This window comes from Amphiura filiformis, chromosome 16 (assembly GCF_039555335.1).
Source record: "Amphiura filiformis chromosome 16, Afil_fr2py, whole genome shotgun sequence".
NCBI lineage: Eukaryota > Metazoa > Echinodermata > Ophiuroidea > Amphilepidida > Amphiuridae > Amphiura > Amphiura filiformis.
The window spans coordinates 40,681,433-40,702,369 of record NC_092643.1 but is presented as its reverse complement, the minus strand read 5'-3'; the positions used below and the strand labels follow the sequence as shown (position 1 = coordinate 40,702,369).

General features: G+C 38.6%; 1 protein-coding gene across 1 annotated transcript in view; it reads right to left on the bottom strand.

The window, feature by feature from the left end:
• LOC140135998 (FACT complex subunit SPT16-like) overlaps nucleotides 1-20,937 on the bottom strand; it is a 30,733-nt gene that overhangs the window by 2,947 nt on the left and 6,849 nt on the right. Inside the window, 19 exon segments of the mRNA XM_072157702.1 lie at nucleotides 961-1,180; nucleotides 2,179-2,308; nucleotides 3,609-3,778; nucleotides 4,501-4,689; nucleotides 8,064-8,189; nucleotides 9,302-9,420; nucleotides 10,009-10,135; nucleotides 10,919-11,054; nucleotides 11,740-11,867; nucleotides 12,246-12,323; nucleotides 12,326-12,400; nucleotide 12,529; nucleotides 12,969-13,084; nucleotides 15,434-15,532; nucleotides 16,422-16,487; nucleotides 17,786-17,972; nucleotides 19,132-19,222; nucleotides 19,919-20,091; nucleotides 20,771-20,922. Coding sequence (XP_072013803.1) covers nucleotides 961-1,180; nucleotides 2,179-2,308; nucleotides 3,609-3,778; nucleotides 4,501-4,689; nucleotides 8,064-8,189; nucleotides 9,302-9,420; nucleotides 10,009-10,135; nucleotides 10,919-11,054; nucleotides 11,740-11,867; nucleotides 12,246-12,323; nucleotides 12,326-12,400; nucleotide 12,529; nucleotides 12,969-13,084; nucleotides 15,434-15,532; nucleotides 16,422-16,487; nucleotides 17,786-17,972; nucleotides 19,132-19,222; nucleotides 19,919-20,091; nucleotides 20,771-20,922 — 2,383 coding nt within the window.

Below are 20,937 nucleotides of genomic sequence, written 5' to 3'. Positions count from 1 at the left end.
GAAATATTTCAGAATTGTTTAGTTTGGTCTCTTGGGCTATTCCAGTTGAAATCCATACACCCTATGGAAGACATACCTTAATCTTCCACAGAGTGAGTGTGGATTTCATATGGGGTTACCTGGATGGTTGACTCCATACACCTCTTATGGAAGACATGATCTTAATCTTCCACATGGGGAGTGTGAATTTCAATAAGGGTTATTATCTGAATTGTCTTCCATACAAGGTGTATGGATTGCAACTGGAATAGCTTATTGACTGTTTATCCCTTGAAGCCTAGTACATCAACCATTGAATGTTTATCCAATTCTTCCGGTTGTTGTCAATAGTTCCGAAAACCGTAGTTAGAAACCCTAACCTTCAAAGTCGATAGTCCGAAAACCTTGGTTAGAAACCATAACCATCAACTTAATCCTAACCCTTACCTAATCCTAACCTTAAACATAACCCTAACTCAAAACCATAACTCTCATCCTAATACTTCCCTAACTCTAACCTAATGTAACCACAACAATAATCCTAACCTTAACCCTACTCCTAACATGAAATGCCCTAAACCCACAGAATTAGAGAAGGAAAACTGGGACTTCCTATACCGCCACATACAATTGCACCTCCGTCAGCTATGGGGAGAAAATTGGGGGTATTCGGGTCCTTGCCGATGGTGCGCGGAGAAGAACAAAAACAATTCTGCATCTCATCTGAAGCGACATGGTACTTGCGCGCAGGTCGCATCAAGTGCATCTCTCAAATGCACTCGTCATCCATGTCGCGCTTGCATGACAACAAATGAATCGAGCGCATTCCAATGGAAATCAAATACCCCCAATTTTTGCTCCATGCCTGTATCAAGATGGTGGTCGAGTCCTGGTTCTCCTTCTCTAATTCTGTGCCTAAACACTACCTTTAACCTTTTTCAGACTAATGACCCCAAGGGCTGTTTCCATTTTCCCCCTTACCTCTGGCTGCTTCTTTCTCCAATTCGTCCCAATCCATGCCGCTCTCCTCGCTGCTACCCAACTCTTCGCTTCGCTTCCGAGTACTGTCGCTCTCTTCCTCCGACTCTTCCGAGTAATCGTCTGAATCTTCCTCTGAATCTTCATCTCCTCCCCCCTCTGAGCCTGACGGTTGGTAGGCATCATCCTCCGATTCCTCTTCATCGTCGCCTCCAGCTTCATCCTGCAATTTGTAAGAAAATACTAATACTAAGGTTGTGCTCACACCAAAATAGAATACCCATAACCTAGAGTCCGAAGTTTTTCGTTTTACGGAAAACGGAAAAAAGTCACGGAATCGGAGATACCACACGGAAAATTACATTTCTGCGTGACGTGACAAAAATTGTTAAAAGATAAGAGAAATAAATGTTAAAAACAATCTTGAGTTGTGTGTGTCAATATTTATGATAAAAAATACTGTTTAATAATACCGAAATCAAGGTATATTACAAATGCATGAACCCATATCCATCCAAACATCGTAACAGTTGGCCTATTCTCGTGAGAATATTCCAATCAGAGCATATTGATCGCAATATTGAACACTTTATTGTGACATTAACATCATTCATAATCATTGTTTATACATTTTAAGCTTTATTCATAAAACATGGATTTACAAATTTTACAACACGGAAAATGGATTTTAGAAAACAGTAAACTTCGGACTCTACCATAACCCAGACCTGTATGCAGATACAATCTGGATTGATTTACATTTACATTGGTATTTGGGACAAAACTTATTCCACATTTGGTAACCTTGTACAAGGGCATATGCCCATGATCCATGCATATGTAAAAGATCAGACCAATTAGAGCAGAGCTTATCAAATGTTTACTCTCTATAATACAGATAGTAGATGGAAAGTTTCGGTTCACACCAAAATCAAGCTGCATATTCGCTTGATGCCATTTGGATGTCTCATTGACTTATATATGCTAAATCAAGCTTAAAGTTTATCGTAATAAACAAAAATTACTTGAGTTAATGAGTGTCCCAACTAATGCCAGTGAAAATTAATGTAAGGGCACGCAGTCAAACAATGGGCACTTGGTGTACAGATTGTACCAAACTGTGTGCACGCTGATTCCACAACATGTTACAAATCTTAGTTTATTATGAGCTGAATAAAGTCACACAAAATCACACTTTAAGTCAATGTTAAGTGACCTTACCCCACTGTCAGGGTCCAAGAACTTCCAACCACCATTTTCAAAGAACCCTTCTGGGTCATCCAGGATGGTCTTCATAATCTTGGTCCAGTTGAGTGACTGCACGCCTTCTGTGTACTTGATGTCACACGAGCTGTAGCAGATAAAAAAATTCAAACGTTGGTGTTATATAAGCTTCCAACAAGTAATACTGCGAGTAACTTCAAGCCCGTCCAGATGACAATCGTTTGACAGCATGAACAATCCACACCTACACCATCTTGCATTTTGTTTGCTATAGCTTCAAATACCTCTACAATGAGACACCTGTTCCAGTTTTATTTGGTAACTTTTTTCCCCAGTCTAAAAAGCTCAACAGTAAAAAACATCTTTTCATGAAATCATTCCAACACATTTTTGTCTCATTAAAGCCATATTATAACATTTTCAAACAAAATACGTACTGTGTGTTATGAACATCGTGTATGCGTTTGACTAATAATTCCATCGTAATAGTTGTTCGCTCAAAAAATCTCGGATTTTGACAAAACTACAGCACCTAGAGTCTTGATTTTTGCAGGGTATATTGGTTTAATAAAGTACAATTTAATCGTGTAAAAAAGGAATTTTTAAAATTCAGTGAGGGCGTCTTCCTCAGCAAATGTTATAATATGGCTTTAAGTCTTTAAAATAAAAAAACATTCTGAATTTGAACTCATGCAAATTTCAGCTAAGTGCACTGTACTAGTGAGCAATAAAAACTCATGCCTTTAATTTCTGAATTTATAATTAAAAGTTAATTCTTGCCTTAAGAGAACTGGAAAATATTAAAGGCAAAAATATTATTTTGTTACTTACTAATTTATTTTGAGATAAAAAAAGTGCAATGTTGATCACTTTTTACCGGTAAAAACAGACCCAAGTGGAAATAAAAGTGGTGTGTAAAACAGTGCTGTGTTCACCTGCGGCAAAAACCAGCACATACTGTGCAGCATTGGACTATTCCTTTTGAAGTACACACTACCCTTGTGGAAGATTTTGGAAATACTTTCCACAGGGGGAGTATGAATTTCAAATGGAATGAACACTTATAGCCACTCCATTTGAAACATTCCCTCAGTGGAAGATTCAGGTTGAATCTTTCTCAGAGGGTGCATGAAATTCAAATTGTTCATTCCATTTGAAATTCATACTCCTCCTGTGGAAGATATTTCCAAAATCTTCCACAGGGTAAGTGTGGATGGATTTTAAATGTAATAGTCCATTGCATATTTGTATATATTAGATGCTGACCAGTCGACCACTCAGTAACAGAAGTGGGTAAGTGCAATAGCTGCCATGTGTAGTTGCCATGTGTAAATGAGTACAATATACTGTATGTAAATTGCCAAATGTTCACAGGGCAGCTATTACACTTACCCACTTCCGGCTCCGAGCAGTTAAAAAGAACTTACTTGAGCCAATCCCTGACGCTGTCCAGCATATTCATGGGTATAGCATTGACGCAGGACACTTTCTTACTGTAGTCCTTGAACACGAACACCATGTCAAAGTTCTTGATGTGAAACTGGACACGCTCAAAGTGCACCAACTCCACCTCCTCCAAAGAGATGACGAACGGAGGCTGGTAAGAGGAAAAAGAGTAAAAATGCAATTTGGTTTATTGGGTATGGGCTATTTGTTGAAATCCATACACCCCTAATGAAGACACAACCTCTTCCATAAAGGGGTGTGGATTTCAAACGGAGTCACCCATTCAGGTAACCCCATATGAAATTCACACTCCCTGTGCGGAAAATTAAGGATGTGTTTTCCATTGGTTGGTGTATGGTTTTCAACTGGAAAAGCCCCATTACCATTTTACAGTGGGTGTGGTTTACTTTTTAAGTGCTAAATTTGATTGGCTGCCTGGTGTCGTCTACAAGGTGATAGACGACAGTAGCAGTGTCACCGCGGAACATGTTTGTCGAAGAGCACTAATGTAGCGCGTTGTAGGCACGTGTGTAATATGTGCACACGATCACAGTACACGCAACTGAAATTGTAAACAAGCTCTATTCATTTGTTAATAAGGGGAGTTTTCACGAGGGTAACTTATGTTTGATATACAAATTAAGTTTTTACTTATTAATAAAAATATTTAACTGACTAAGATTAGTAAGAATGAGAATAAACGATATGAATTTCTGTTTTTACTATTCTCTATCTGTGCTGGCATCCATTACTTAAAATATTATACCAGTCTATCCTCTTTGACACGATAGAGGATAGTTAAAACAAAAATTCATATTGTTTCTTCTCCCAAGTCAAAAATCATTTCCTATTTGCATAGATCTGCCTACTCACCCATTCTGTGACACACATCATTGTGCTGTTAGTGGGCTGTAGTAACACAGTACTCCTGTGAGGAACACCAGGGAATCCCAGATCCCTGAAGGGCACTTCAAACTCCATCTCATTCTTGGTCAGGTTCTCGACTTTCTCGATGAAACTCTTGAAGGCCGACTTGAGCTTGTGTCTCAGTTCTCTCTCAGCCTATAAAGACAATGTGGAGAAGGAGAAAGAATTTGTAATACTGCTGATAGCACAGACAACACTAAGACTATTGTGATGTTCCATATGAAATCTACACACATCCCTATGGAAGACATGGCTATGAATGCTTGTGACTCTCCTAATGTCATTTGTGAGTGACAAAATACTTGACCATTTCGAATGTTCTTTCAACGAAAATGCATCTTTTACCTAATATTTCACAACCTTTTCTTGTTATTTATCTTCAGGGGCCATAGTATGGCAGTATTTTGCCTAGACTATGCCATAGGCGAATTTTGAGAAATTTAGAAATAGGCCTATGTTATCAATCTCGATAATATAATGTAATAAATAGTCTATAAGCAAATCTAGTTGCCCTAGATGTAGGCATTCTAAGTGATCATTTGTGTCCTGCCTTACTTTTGTTTTTTTAATATTTTTTGAAAGAGGGCTCCCTTCATGCCTACCAGTGACTTTCTAGCAGTCTGTTTTATTTTCATGATTTTGGAGAATTGCTCACGTTACTCACAAAAAATACGACTATGGACAAACGATTGCGTTAAGTCAGTGACGCCACGATGAGAATAAAATTGGCTCCACCCTTGACCAATCAGAAACAGCGAATAGTTTCCGCCTCGTCCATAATTGTACAGGGTTCTTGTATTTGGCAAAAGATAATACAATTTATTTAAAGAAAAATCAACGGTGGTACAAATCGATCAAGATTATATTTAGTATTTACTGTGATAAATATCGAATAATAACCCAATAAATAAGAAATACCTGTATAGAAAAGTCAAATTATACAACACCAACTATTTGTCATCCCCGTGGGAAAGTGCAGCAATTTATTTGCCAAAATCGATCAGCAGGAGAAAATACCCTAATTTGCATATAGCATCTATCTTGGCCTGTTTACAGGTATCACGAACCTCACTTGTGTAGTGCACAAACCCACAACTGAGTGCAAAATATTGGCATGAGACAGGACATTATTTTTAAAAATAGGCCGGCAAGATCACATCACAACACAATGTTGACTTTTCTGTTATTTTAGGGGGCTGGCATTTTTTTTTCGGAAGGGGAGGGGTCATAGATTTTGGAAAGAAAAATAGGGGGTCATAAAATATTTGATGAGATAGTTTGTTTATTTGTAATTCAAAAAGACTGATTTCAATACAATTTTAGTCTGTTTAAGGGCTAAGGTGTATTGGTGGGGGGGGGGGGGGGCATAAAATTTTGTTGCGAAATAGGGCGGTCGCAATTTTATTGACGCTAATGTTTTGTTAATTGGGAAGAAAATGCCGCCCCGTAATTAGCACTAGTTACTTCAGGTGCTTTTGATATTTAATGGCATGCCGAAAGACGGAAAGAGCCTCGTTTTGTGTGCCGTTTTGTCCGGGCCTTCATGCAGCCAAACCTAGCTAGCTACATACCGCTCAAAGAAGATGTATAGTCCCTATCACTGGCTACAAAGGCCATATCAAAATAATGTCTATCAGGTAAATAGTCATCCAAAATTCTAAAATAGCTACAAATATAGACGGATTAAGAGAGGCATGAACTAATTTTCCCATTATTATGAAATATTTATCTTTAAAAAATGATTACCACAATAATTTAATAACCCGCACAACAGTTCTCCATGTGTCGCGAATAATTTCTTTCCTTGAAGACAATATTGTTCCTGGCTAGAACTATCGATGTAAATGCGTTCATATTTTGCTTCCCAAGGTAAACTCAAATTGTGTGCTTCTTCTAGTCTGGGATTTCCCACCTGACAAAAAGTCCTAGCAAACGGTGCTGCTTTGGTAGAAAATATATTTCCCATATTAAATCTAGTTGGTAGCTTAGGAACCGGGGGGCTAGAATCAACTTCACCCGCGCCCCTCCTCCCCAATAATTTCAGGTGAGTGAAAAAATGTCATTAAAATCCAGAAAACTAGGTATTTTTGCCAAAATGTTCTGACCTAAAGGGGGGAACCGCCTCCCAGAATGGGTCATCAACAAATTCCATTTTGTCAGCCACCCCCCCCCTGCTAAAAAATCTGGGTAGAATGTCGAAAACGCCTTTACCAGCCATGGAATGATGAAGGACTTCTTCCTGAGCCAGTTTACAATTTTCACATCCTAGTGAGAATGCATGATGAATCGCATTTTTTTTTGTATCGCACCCGCCTCATCAGCAGAATTCCCTGAAGAAGTCTCGGGTGATATTGGCCATGTCATGGTCCGTCTCTAAACAGCGGAGCTAAATAATTATGTTTATAAATTAATTTAGGTATATTTTTAGCCGGTAGAGACACACTTTTGAAGTTATTTACCCGATCAGGATTTATCCACACACGTACATTGTACATTATGTGTACACACACGACACATGTATGAACGTATTTGACTGGTTCATCACATATAAACAAACTTTGAAGTTTTACCGCAAGAGAGCCAAACAACCCGGAACAGCATAAAATGAGGTCACAATTATGCAAATGAAATTGATTACTATCGGGAAAATGGTAAGGCCCCGCCTACACAAATGCTGCATCACAATTGGTTAATTTATATGAAAATGCATTACATCATGCTATTCTTAGTAGGCCAAAAATCCGACATTCTTGCCATAGGGGCCTGTGTTAAGCATTTTGACCGCAATCGAATGTCAGTAGTCCACTTGGGTATCAAGCTAACAGAGGGCGTACGGTGACTGAATAGATCAGGAAAATCTATCAATTGTGCACACAATCGGAGTTTTAAATGCAAAGGTAATTCTGAATATGCACAATGGCAAGTGGACTACGGAGAAGTCTATATTTTGCCATGTTTAAGCTTGTTTACGGGTGTAAATTGTGCAATCTCCAGCACGACCACTATCTGGAATTGACCTTTTCGGTAAATCCCATAAGCCTTTGCGAGTACACCTGAGAACTCATCATTTTACGTCACGCTAATCTGCGCCGATGCGCACATCGTTTATCAAACATCGTTACTGCGCATTGCAAGTTGGCGTGACGTAAAAGGACGAGTTTTCAGGTGTACTCGCAAAGGCTTATGGGATTTACCGAAAAGGTCAATTTCAGTAATGCTGGTGATGGTGTTTCTAGATACTATTTCTTAATATTTTTAAATTCCCCAGGAAAAAGTAAGTCCTGGTAAGCCCATTATTATGTTTTTATTGATCTAAGTGTGTGAAAATATTGGATCCAACACATAATAATGATAAAATTGGATGCTTTACGACCAATAAATATGGGCTCAATCGATCCAATTTTATATCAAAGTAGATCCTGGTTTCAGCTAAATTTAGGCGTAACCAGGATTTCTAAACTTAATGAGTCCTGGTAAATAAACTGTTCAATTTCACCGTTGTTGCTTACCTGTTCACTAGCTATGTCATCCCTGTCATGAATATTGTGATGCTTGAGAAGATCGGTAGTAATCTCACCAACTTCTGTGTAGAATTGTAGATCAACGTGTCTCTTGTTGGAAAACAGGATGGCATTCTGGTGGGTGGAAGAAAACAATTATGATTTGAATACGGAAAGGAACTTTCCAAACTTAAACTTCACCTTCCTATGTTCAGATTGGAAGTTCCCTGTCACGCCAAAAAGCTCAGATAGGTACGGTATACAAAATATTGACGGCTCATGAGGGAACAGTACAACCTATTTCCCAGATGTGATCTGGATAATGCAAGCCTACAATTTTCCTTGGAAAATGGTAAGCTTACTCTCCAGTCAATGAGGGTGTATGGAATACACCATTTCGCTAATAGAATAATCAATGTTTGTTTTATACACAAATATATATCATATACAAATATTCTGTTCCACACTAACCATGCTAACAAACTACAAGCAAAATCTCCAATGAGTGCAAGCAGTATCACTGACATGACCATCAAGATATGTTGAACATTATCATGTATGGTTACTATCAGGATTATAGCGAAAGTGAGCGGCAGAGCCCAACACTCAGTTTTGGAGCACATAGCTGCAATTTTAGCACTGGAGCACAGCACTCAGAGGCAAAAAGAGTACCATTTTATTGAATTAGCCAAAAATACCAGATTTTTGCAACAAATGACCAACTATGCAAGATTTACATCAAATGCCATCCACTTCTAAAAATATCCTAGCTATAACCCTGGTTACTATGCAAAAGGTTATGACCCGCTTTTATTTGTTTAATAAGAATGTCTGTTGCCAACTTCATTGATAAATCTGATATTTCTTGATGCTCTATTTCTACCCTGACATACCTCACGTACAAATGGGATGTGCCGCCCAAATGGTAGGTTTTCCATGAAAAATCCTTAGACATGGCTCCATGTTTTGAAGAAAAAATCCTTAGACATGGCTCCATGTTTTGAAGAAAAAATCCTTAGACATGGGTCTCCTTTTAGATTGTCCATGCTATGCGTGAAAAACATGCGGGAAAACATGTTGCTTTATTTCAAGCTCAAATCTTTAGATATGAGTCCTTATTTCCTGAAAACCCTTAGATATGGGTCCCCATTTTCTAAAATTACCCTTAGAAATGGGTACTATGGGTTCGGAAGCTCGGGCCGCACATCCCCGTCAAAAAATAATCAAAGTACTCCTCCGGGACATACCTTAAGGTGGAAGTGTAATACGATGACCATTTCTCCATCACATGGCTGGAATATGGCGTGCTTGATGTTATTGTACAAAATGTCTACCTTGTCTCCTCTCACAGATGTGTAGCGGAACCCTGCGTAGGAATTAAATCATAAAGAAAACAAAATGATACAATGCAATCACTTACAAAAAAATAATGTCTAAAGTTTGCTTGATAATTGGCGAAAATGATTAGGTTTTTGTTGCTGTGCGCGTCAACCAAGTCCCAACTCACGGGCTGGGGTGAATTCACATAAGTGTGCACCAGTCAAGCATTACACAAAGCGCAAACTATTGTAAGTGCAGCGCCAAACTTCATGCACGCCATTCAGTGCATGATGCAAACTCACAGGTTTCTGCACACTCAGGGGTGCGAGAGGCCACAGGCCAAAAAAAGAGGAAAATGACTAAAAACGCTGAAAAACACAGCGTAAAATCAGGGTAAAAATGCCAAATATGGACTGAAAATAAAAGAAAACAAGTAAATTTTGGCAACAAAAAAAAGAGGAAATCAGCTGAAAAGAGGAACTCTTACACCCCCGCACACTTTATAGATTTTCGCCGACTACTGTGGCCCAATACACACCTTATAAACCATTTAACAATATTCAGGGATGCAGCTCAATATTGGCGCAGCCTCCAACTCTCCATTGACAAACGCACACAGACATATACAACTTACCGTTTGTATGTGCCTCTAATGCCCCTTGTATTCTCTTTGTAACTATGTTCGGTCTGATGTACAGGTCCTTGAGTTTAGGGTTACCTCTGTTGGGGTTGATCATAAGCTTGTCTTGTTTAACAATACCCTGAAAAAATAATTATACAAGTATAGTGTAATAATTATGTGATGACATCTGGTTTTTTTTTATTGGGATCAGTGTTCACTTTCTGAGATTAACTTTGGTACAGTGACCATTAGATTTGAGACAAAAGAATTGTCAATCTCTATGCAAATTTGTGCCTAAAATATCTTCATTTGATGCATCTAAAATGCTGTAGAATAAGAACACTAGTTGTGAAGTGGCAAATTTGTGTTTTTATATCCTGTGCAGTTTTTGCGATTAAGTCCCCAAATTTTCATCATGTATAAAATAGATTTCACAAATAAAGAAAACTTTTGGTGGCAAAAATGTAGTCTGCTCAAAAATATGTAAATAGCCGTGACTGAACACTGGTAGCGAATTGTGCAAACACCCAGCGTTTTATCATAAGCGATTTGGGCATTAATCAGAAGGACAGTAGTGCATCAACTTCTTTTTCTTCTGAAAAGCAGCAACAACAGTTCTCTACTTCAAAATAAAATAACAGATTGCACTTTGCAACTAAACTGTGTTTAACTGCAGTTGAAACACATTTTTCAAGGATTAACGAAGTCAATAAACCTTTTCAAATCGACACCGGAAATGTTTTGAAAACCAGGCCACGGACACCAGGTGCGTACGCGGCATAATACGCTCAAATAAATTCACGTACGTTCAGTGACGAGCAACCATGGCAATTAGCGTAAGTGGTGGTACTGGTAATTTTTTGGAACATTTTCACATGAAATGAACAAATTTAGGACATTTAAAAACCACAAATGTACCCACCTCTTTCTCTCTAGCTTCTGCCTCCCTGGTTTTGAATTTCTTCTGAACATCTTTGATGAGCCTGAAGGCCAGGTTAAGATTAGCTGAAGCAGCCGATGACTCGCCAGGAGCCTTGTTGTTTGAGCTTCGATATGTACTATGGAGGAGAAACAAAGGGAACCATTTACAGGTTTAGTTAGTATATGACAGGAGAATGGGCTATTCTGGTTGGAACAAGAAGAAACGACAGTGTTAGAAGAGGACCAAAATCGGGATGAAATGGGCCATTCCAGTTGAAATCCACACCAACTATGGAAGATGGGACCTTACACCTTCCATTAGGGATTGTGAATTTCAAATGGGATTACCTGGGATTGTATAAGTGACTCCATTTGAAATCTAGTGGATGAATTTTAATGAATTGCCCAATGTACATGTCATCATGTTTGGGATATTGGTAGGCTTAGTGAGAAAACGCAATCTCGTATTTCTTGCTGTGAATCTCGCCTAATTTTAGTGCTTTTCTTGCTTTCAAAAGATGTTTCTATCACGAAAATCTATTTCTGTGGCGCATGGCTGCAGTATTCGACAACATTACAACTGAACAAGCTGAAGTTTGACCTGATTTTCAAGCCTGAATTTACAAAACGGTCCATTTACTGGCACGCCCAAGCAACAACACAAGTAATATTCTTTATTTACTAATCAAACCTTTCAGTATATTGACCTTTTAAGCATTTCAAAGGGGACTGTAAAATTATATTACTTAATTTGTAATGACCAAAATCTGAAGCAAAATGAACAAAATGTGAATTTTGAAAAAAAAAAATGAAAATACTCACAGTTCTTTGACGAATGTAGCATCTGGGTTGGGAAATGAGCTGCCTTCGTTCCGACCTAGTGCAGCGCCAGGGTGAAAGAAGTTGATACGGAGGTAGGTGTAGTCACCCTCCACACTTTGACTTATGTTCTGGTGAAAAGAAAATACAAAATGTTTCAAACCGATATACTGAGAATAAGAAATAAGTTGGTTGGTTTCATAGAAAGATTTCTTACATAAACCTATACATAAATGAACATTATTTCAATCAGTTTATCTTTGCTGTAGATGTGTTTAGCGCAAAAAAATGCAAATTTGCAAAAATCTCCCACTTCTTACAGTATTATAATAAATCGGCTATTCCAGTTGAGATCCATACACTATGGAAGACATTGCAAATGGGGGGGGGGGGGTTACCTGAATAGGTGCCTCCACTTGAAATCTACACCCCCTGTGTGGGAGATTAAGGTCATGTCTCCCACAGGGGTGTATGGGTTTCAACTGAATAGCCCAAAGCAAAGCACTTACTTTGATGGTTGAGATGTGGAATGGCGTAGCGCTACCGAATACTGGAAGGATAACAGTCTCATACTTTTTGTCGATTAAATAACCAGTAACTCCCTCACGTCAGGCTCACGAGGGAAGGCTGATGACGATTTATATGACACGGTGGATTTCCAACTCTAAGATAAGAAAATGGAAAAAAAAAAAATTTAAGTTTATGCAACTGACACCAGCATATAGAATTTTCTTCTGTTGACATAAATCAATTCAATTTTGGGTCAGAAACCGGAGAAGAGGTTCCACACACCCTAGGAGGTTCATTACATCACAGAGAGCATTACGACAGGCTTTTGAAGAGCTAGAATGTCATCATTGGTTTAGCAGTGGTAGAATTCTCCCTTATCAAGCGAGAGGCCTGGGTTCCATTCCCGGCAGGATTTTTTTTTTTGCTTCTACCCATTCAAGCCACAATTGTTTTTTCTCATGCATAATGCACTGGAATATTCATTTTGCATCGTGTTTTTTTTGTATGGGTGCGAAAAATGCACCTCGGGGGAAAGATTTCAACAAGTGTTGCCGGTGGGCTGTTTGTTTCACTTATGACACTGGCTGTTGACGATTAAACAAGGCATGGCCACCATCTTCTGTCGGAAACCATTACTGCTACTACCAACCTGCAGTTCAAATAAAATGTAACAACCAGGAAACATAATACCTCCAGTGGAGGCATACAAATTTAAAGCTTACTTGGTTTTTTCCTCTTGGCCTGAGGACTGCGCTAATCTATCCCTGGCTTCTTGATTCAGCTGATCTGCTAATTCACGCTGCCGCTTTTTCCTCTTCTCTTCTGCTGTCATATCACTCTGAAAGTAAACATATTTTAAGTTACTAGTGCACCTGCAGCTATGAGAGCCCTGATGCTGTGAGAGCACTGGCATGATAGCATTTCTGTTTGACCCCAGATGACCTTGGTGTATTTTTTTTCATGGCCCCCTCATACAAAGGATTCCACCTATCAAGTTTAAGCCCAATAGGGCAAAGTTTAAATTTAGCCCCTACATGACCTTTGACCTTGGTTGACCTCAATGTTATTTTGCGCATATATCCCCCTCGCATCAAGGATTCCACCCACCAATTTTGAGCCCGATAGGACAAAGTTTGAAATCCATGACCTTTGACCTTTGACCTCAGATGACCTCCATATAATGTTTTTCATGCTTCCCTCATACGAAGGTTTCACCCACCAAGTTTGTGCCCGATCGGACAAAGTTTGAAATTTGACCCCTCCGTAATGACCTTTGACCTCGGTTGACCTTGATTTTATTTCGCGCATTATATTCCCCTCCTATCAAGGATTCCACCCACCAAATTTGGGCCTGATCGGACAAAGTTTGAAATTTTGACCTTTGACCTTGACCTCCGATGACCCTCAAAACCACATGGCCGACATGCTTTTCCCAATACCTACCTATATCCAAAATTTCAGCCCGATGCGTCAAAGTGCGGCGAAACGCATAGCCGGACAGACAGACAGATAGATAGATACACAGATAGACAGATAGAGACCGCTTATTATTTTATTAGTACTAGTGCACCTGTAGCTTTGCAGCAATGCATTCTGGGTAGACATTACAGTGCATTTCAAATTGGGCAGACAGCCAAAAGCTGAATGAAACTTGTCCATAGTTGCCCATTACACATCTTTGTATCCACTTGCTGCTGCTTTTGCTATCCAGTTGGGGTATTTTGCCCCTAGATGACCTTTGACCTCGAGGGGCCCTTCAAAACCACCCAGTCAACATGCTTTTCCCGTCACCTACCCATATCCGGCTCATCGGCTCGACGCGTCAAAGCGCGGCGGAACCCATAGCCCGCAGACAGATAGACAGACAGATAGACAGATACAGCCCGCTTATTATTTTATTAGTAACTAGTGCACCTGCAGCTGTGAGAGCCCTGATGCTGTGAGAGCACTGGCTGACCTCAATTTTGTTTATGCATATATATTCCCCTCAGACGAGGATGCCACCCACCAAGTTTGAGCCCGATAGGACAAAGTTTGAAATCCATGACCTTTGACCTTTGACCTCGGATGACCTCCATATAATGTTTTTCATGCTCCCCCCTCATACAAAGGATTCCACCTACCAAGTTTGAGCCCGATCGACAAAGTTTGAAATTTGACCCTCCGTAATGACCTTTGACCTCGGTTGACCTCGATTTTATTTTGCCCCTATATTCCCTCGTATGGAGGGTCCCACCCACCAAATTTGGGCCCGATCGGACAAAGTTTGAAAATTTGACCTTTGACCTTGACCTCCGATGACCTTCAAAACCACACGGTCAACATGCTTTTCCCGCACCTACCCATGTCCCAAATATCGGATCGATGCGTCGCAGCACGGCGGAACGCATAGCCGGACAGACAGATAGATAGACAGACAGAGACCGCTTATTATTTTAGTATAGTAGAAGATAGAAGTATCAAATTGAAGCTCTGGCATCTTCTTTACTGTACCAAGCAGCCAGTTTTGCTGTTAAAATGACCTGCATCATCATCATTATCTTGTGTCTTTTTGTACAATTTATTAATGATTGAAGTAAATTATACCAAAATATGCAATTTCTGGGGTTCAGCTGCTTTGAAAATGAAGTGTATATGCGATATAAGACTACAGTAGAAATTTCAATTATTGAATGAACACAGCTTATCATAACATGACAATTTTTCAAGTACACTGTGTGGTATCCGCCACGCGGAAGTGAATCCAACCATGCCAAATCACTTGTGATTGGTTAGTATTTTAATTATGGTATCCCGGGATTGTATCCAAGGTCGTGCCTTCGCATTGTAGGTTGAAATACGGGATATACAGTCCCGGTTGCATGTGTACAGCTGTTGAAAGCTGTGTTCATTCAATTGAAATTTCTACTGTAGTAGTCAAACCATGTGGCTACTCACGAGTGTATTTTTTTCTTGCTCTGTAAACAGTCGGGCATTTACGCAATCCACATGGATTTGCGCTGTGCAAATCCACAGATTTGTGCTATTGGTCGATGTTTAAAAGAATCTTTGAGCGAATCAATTCATGCATTCGTGTTGGATTTCTAGCCCTGTCCGTTCCATACTATCCAGACAATCTTAACCATTTATGAACATTTACACCAGACAACAAAATAGGCCTGTAAATAATAGGTCAAAGGTTACTCACTCTGAGTTTGCTCTCCAGTACAGCCCTCCTTGCTCCCCTGCCTAGTAGCTCCTCTTGAGTCTGGTGACCATTTTGTTCTTCTTCTGCATCATCATCACCCTGGTAAGAACACGGAAAAGTGGGTCATTTTTATACTTTTCATTTCTAGCGCTTAACTGATGATCAGAATGGATATGTAATTACACTTTTATGCCCATTATCTTACTAGCAGATGCAGCAAGTGATGTAAAGGTCGCTTGTGATCAAATATATTAATGATTATTGTAATCGCTACCAGCATACTGTCGTTGCAAACGACGTAGCTAGAGGTCAGCTGGTTGTGATTTGATGCTAGGGCATGCCAGCAGCTTCTGATTGTTACATCAGCAATCATTTTTCCGATGAAGCGACGGACATGTCATTAGCAACAGGCCACGCTCCTTATGATTGTTTTATACATGCAGTATGATGCTGGCATCAGATTGAGCAATACTGAGAAAAGCTAAATCTGCAGATTTAACTGTGAAAATATATGTTTCTTTTTTTCTTTAAATTTTTTGTCATCGGTTGATGATTGTCATCATCATCCATTATCATTATCAATTCTTTATCATCATCACTTCTGAAAGCCAACCTACATGTATCATTAGCTGGGATTCCTAAACACAACAATGTTGGTGGTTAGATATGATATCTTACACTTCCCACAATACATTTCTTCATCGTACTGATTTGCTATGCAGTTCAACATGCGTTGATAGTAACAAGAAATATTAAAATTGGAAGATCTAGATGAGCTCTGTTAATTTTTTTGTCACTATCGAACCATGTCGTACTGAATAGCAAATCAGTACAAGAAGTGCATCGTAGGAAGTGTAATCATATCTTCTCTGGTTGGTGGTGTCTCGAACTTTTTACTCCACTGCTTCTTTCATTCAAATGTAGCAATTAAAATTTATGTTTCAAATTGCACCACATTCTTTGACATATGATCCATCAGAATCCTTACCTTCAAGAAGATACCAACATGCCTCATCTTCTTTTTCATTGGGGTAAGAATGCTTGCTGCTGCACCCTGAAAAAAAAATACAGCCAATACAATATCAAATCAGTTGTATACAACCACTATAATTGAAGATCGAATTAAAAAGACTAGTTTACGTCTGACGTCAGGGCAAAGGTGCAGCGTGATTGGTTACTGACCTGAGCAGTACGGCATTTTCGGTGTAGTTGACAGTTGACAGTCATACGCTAACTAATCTTTTTAATTTGGTCTTGAATTATAATACTCAGGGTTCAAAGGTCATTTTGTGAGGGCAGCCATTTTGAAGGCAATTCTGCTGAATCATGCTAGGGCACAAAGACAACCAAGGAATCAATTAAATGCGAATAAATGTGTCTGAAGTTACGATTTGAAGCGAAACGAAGGTAAAGGAATGTGTAGGGGACCCAAGGCTAATTGCATTAGGTGCCTTGGATTATTTTGGTCCCTGAATGGTAAATTAACCACAGAAAACATTTGCCTGATATAAACTTGTATGTAAGATCAACTTTACAAATGCAAGATTTACAAAAAGAGTGACATTTAGTAGTAGATGTCTCATTTTTACAGACCATCATGCTAATTAGGGTCAGGGGTTACAGGGGTTCATCATCATCATCAGTCGGCTGCGGAGCAGGCGAATACAAGCTTTCTCCAACTAATGCGATCTTGGGCAAGCGAAACAATTTTGTTTGGCTGCAGCATCCCTTCAGTATCTCCCAGGAGGTGCTGGACATACTGTAAGTACAGTGTGTGCGGCCGTCCCGGTTTCCTCTTCCCATGTGGTGGAATATAAAGCGCATATTCTTTCACAGGGGTTAGGGTTAGGGTTAGGGTTAGTAACCCCTGACCTAATTAGCATATCGTGATGGTCTTAAATGAGATAATTACCCATTAGTCTCGTTTGAAAATTTCAAAATCTAAATTGTGAGTATATATATGACACAATCTGGTCCATGGAGGCCAAAGGTGGCAAATTTGAAATTGAGATAAAGGCAAAAATATGGAGCAAAACCCAATAAAATACATAAGAAAATAGACATCAACTAACTTCATAACTTTTGAACCAAGTATGCGAGACCTTTGGTGTTTGCAGTACACGATAGCCTAATGTTTGTAAAAGGTACGGTAATAATTATAGTAACTCAATTTTCAAAAATGCCTCCTTTGGCCTCCATGGACCAGATCATGTCACATATCAGGTTACAAATTTCATGACTATTAACAGGGAAATATGGAGCCCTTTCTTGCAACACAGGCCACTTAAAATATTTGAAGACAAAAAGATTATTTTCTCATGTACAAGATTTCCTTTTTTCCCAAAGACTTACCTCATTTACAAGTACTGTGTCACCAACAAAGAGGGCGTATTTCTTGCTGGAGGAGTCCGATCCATCCTTATTGACCAGCCCCGAGAAGCCGACGTTAACGTTGAATATCATCCCTCGTTGAGCTGTAGCATCTGTCTTTGCATTCATCACCATGCTGCCCTCACGGAACTCAATACCCATAAGAAAACTATGTGAAAAATGCAGATGCAAATGTTAAATGTCCAAAATGGAAATGGAGCCTAGTGAAAGGCATAAACAAAAGTGTAAAACTATTTGCAAAAAGGAATAGATTAAAAGTGTCAATCAAACTCAAATATGTGAATTTAAAAGGGCCATAGATCAAAAACTATAGGTCACAGACATTCACCATCATTAACTTTTTTGTTCAGAATAACTAGGTTGATATAATGACATATTTTTTAAATCAATAAAATATATATATATATTTTTTTTTCCCCATGCAAAAATTACATTTTTTGGTCAAAAATGGCCAAAATAGCACAAAAATATGGGTTTTGCCATTTTTTTATATTTTAGAGTTGTGCTGTGACATTTTTATTCACCAGTGTTGGAAATTCATGTGACATGTAACATCTACAATAGAAATGAAATTTCTACTCAATTTATTTTGAAAGTTACAGCCATTTTAATATTTGACATTTTTGGGCAAAAATGGAAAAAAAATCACGAAAAACACATTTTTAACCCCAAATAACTCCTAAATGAGTAAAGTAAAACGTGGGAACTTTTTGGATATTAATTCAGACATATATTTACTTTTGATTTGTTATGTTTTCATGTTCTGCCCAAGAGTGGACTACGGAAGTGAAAGATAAATGTCCATGTCTCATAGTCTATTTTACGTGCCACTAACCAATCAAGGGTCGTAGGGAGTTTGATTGACAATAAGCCCAATCGCCATTCTAACTTCCGGTTTTTGAAAGCAGTTTTAGGACAGTTTGACCTCTGACATATCGAGAAAATTTACGTAATTATTATTAATTTTCTTAATATTGTCATAATTTTGATCATTAAAAATACCAAATAATTAATTATAAAACACTAATATTTTTTATATTTGTTTTAAATATTGTAAAACATTTTAGATTATATTTTGTACGTACAAAAACCCAATATTTCTGAATTTTCTGAAAGGTCAAAGGACAAAGTGTCCTAAAATTGCAAAAACTGTCCTACAATGCATTGCAAACTTCCAATGCCGATTGGGCTTATTACATCAGATGCAAACTATTTTTTTAAATTCTGTCTCAGATTATACGTATGCAACAGACCTAATTTTGAAATCAATTCATGAATCTCACTAAAATGTCGCTCATACCACTTACCCAACATTCTTGGTCATTTTTGGTAATAAGTCTGGTTTCTCCTCTTTGACTTTCTTTACAGCTGCATTGTATACCTCGCTCAGTTTCACACCTGTGGAAAGCAACATAGGTTAAGTGTGCTGAGGCTTGTGAATAAAAGTCTAGGCATTATATATAAACTGAAAATAATAACTATTCGAGTATATTCATGGATATGAATATGCTGGTCGTATTAGTATTATAATGAATTCAGTACATTAAGGTGGCACGTTGGATCACTCAAAGTGGGAAATTTTAGACATTGTTTTGTATTGTATCTTTATAAGTAATGATGATAGGTACATAAATAAAAGTATACATTTTCAGAAAGGAAATGATGCAAGGAATCCAACCAGATTTCTTCAAAAATGAGCAGTTTCTGAGAAAGCACCAAATTTGATTTTCCATGCCAATTTTTTTTTGTCCATCATAACAACTTCCCATAAACTTCCAAAACGGTGAAAAATGAATATTTATGTTCTAAAGACACAAACTTAGAAACGGTTTTCTTGATTTTTTTTAATATAACCTTAAAATATCCCAAATTTTGGGCAAAATTGGAAAAAAGCCCAATTTTGATCCTTTTTGATCCATATTTTTAAAAATGAAGAGAAAAAAAATCTAAAATACTAAGTTTGTGTCTTTAGAACATGAAAGTGCAGAAATTTAGACTTCAAAAAAGAAGGAACTCACCCAAAAGAAGGAAAAGTGGCATCTCTGATACCGTCTTATTTTTTCTTTTGTTGTTGTTGATGTATTACCCACTTACCATGTTGTAATGTTGAAATAACTGTCTCCTCTACAGTAGTTAAGAAGTTGTAGACCTCTTGCTGTTCTTTGGTTGGGTCAACCAGGATTGTACGCACTACATTGGAACAGTAGGATTTGTAGCGTACACCCAGGGAACATGTGATACAACCAAAGTGCATTTTGTTTTCATCACTGAAAAAATAAAACAAGTTTTGTGGAAAATGTTAGGAGAACAAGAAATTTCCAAACAAGATGACAAGTACACAAAATTGTAATTCCTTTCTCTAAAACTTCCATATTTTGTGGTTCGTCCTGGATGTGAAAACAGGGAAAGTGATGGCATGATTACAGATTTGACAAAACCAAAGTGATTTTACTTGCAATGGGCATTCCAGTTCAAATCCATACACCCCTGTGGAGTGTGGACCAGTCACCACAGGCCTTGAAATGCAAGGCAGCCACAAAGGCTATGGCCTCTGCTGACCTTAGTGGCCCTCAATTTCCAAGCATTCTTCGGTACAGATGTGGGGCCATAGTGGTCAGCGACAACCTGTAAAGTGTGCAAGGCTTGTGGATCAACGTCTAGACGTTGTGCCTGTGCGTAGCGCACTATATATCACTGTGCTTTTTTTTACATAGTGGCCTTTGAGCCCTTTCCTCACTGGCCAAGAGCGAACTTAACAATGTATATTCTGTGGCCTGGTGTAAACCCAGATCTGAGACCAATTTTCCACCAAAAGTGAAGCTATTGTCAATTTAGTATGACAAGTTTGGGAGATTATAACTTCTTGCATTTTGGTGGGTTTTCAGTGATTGATTGTTTTGACTGCGGGACGGAAACCTTAACCGGGTTTGGATATTGCTTACTTACCTAACAACACTGAATTTGAGATTATAATTCCCACCACTCTGTATAATGGGCGGGTAGCACATCTCTACTAAGGATTGGTCTGTGTTGCCGAGAACCTTCTTGTCCTCTAAAGCGCCCTCTACGCTATCGGCTAGCTTGTTGTGACGCACTTTCTGTTAAACATAAAG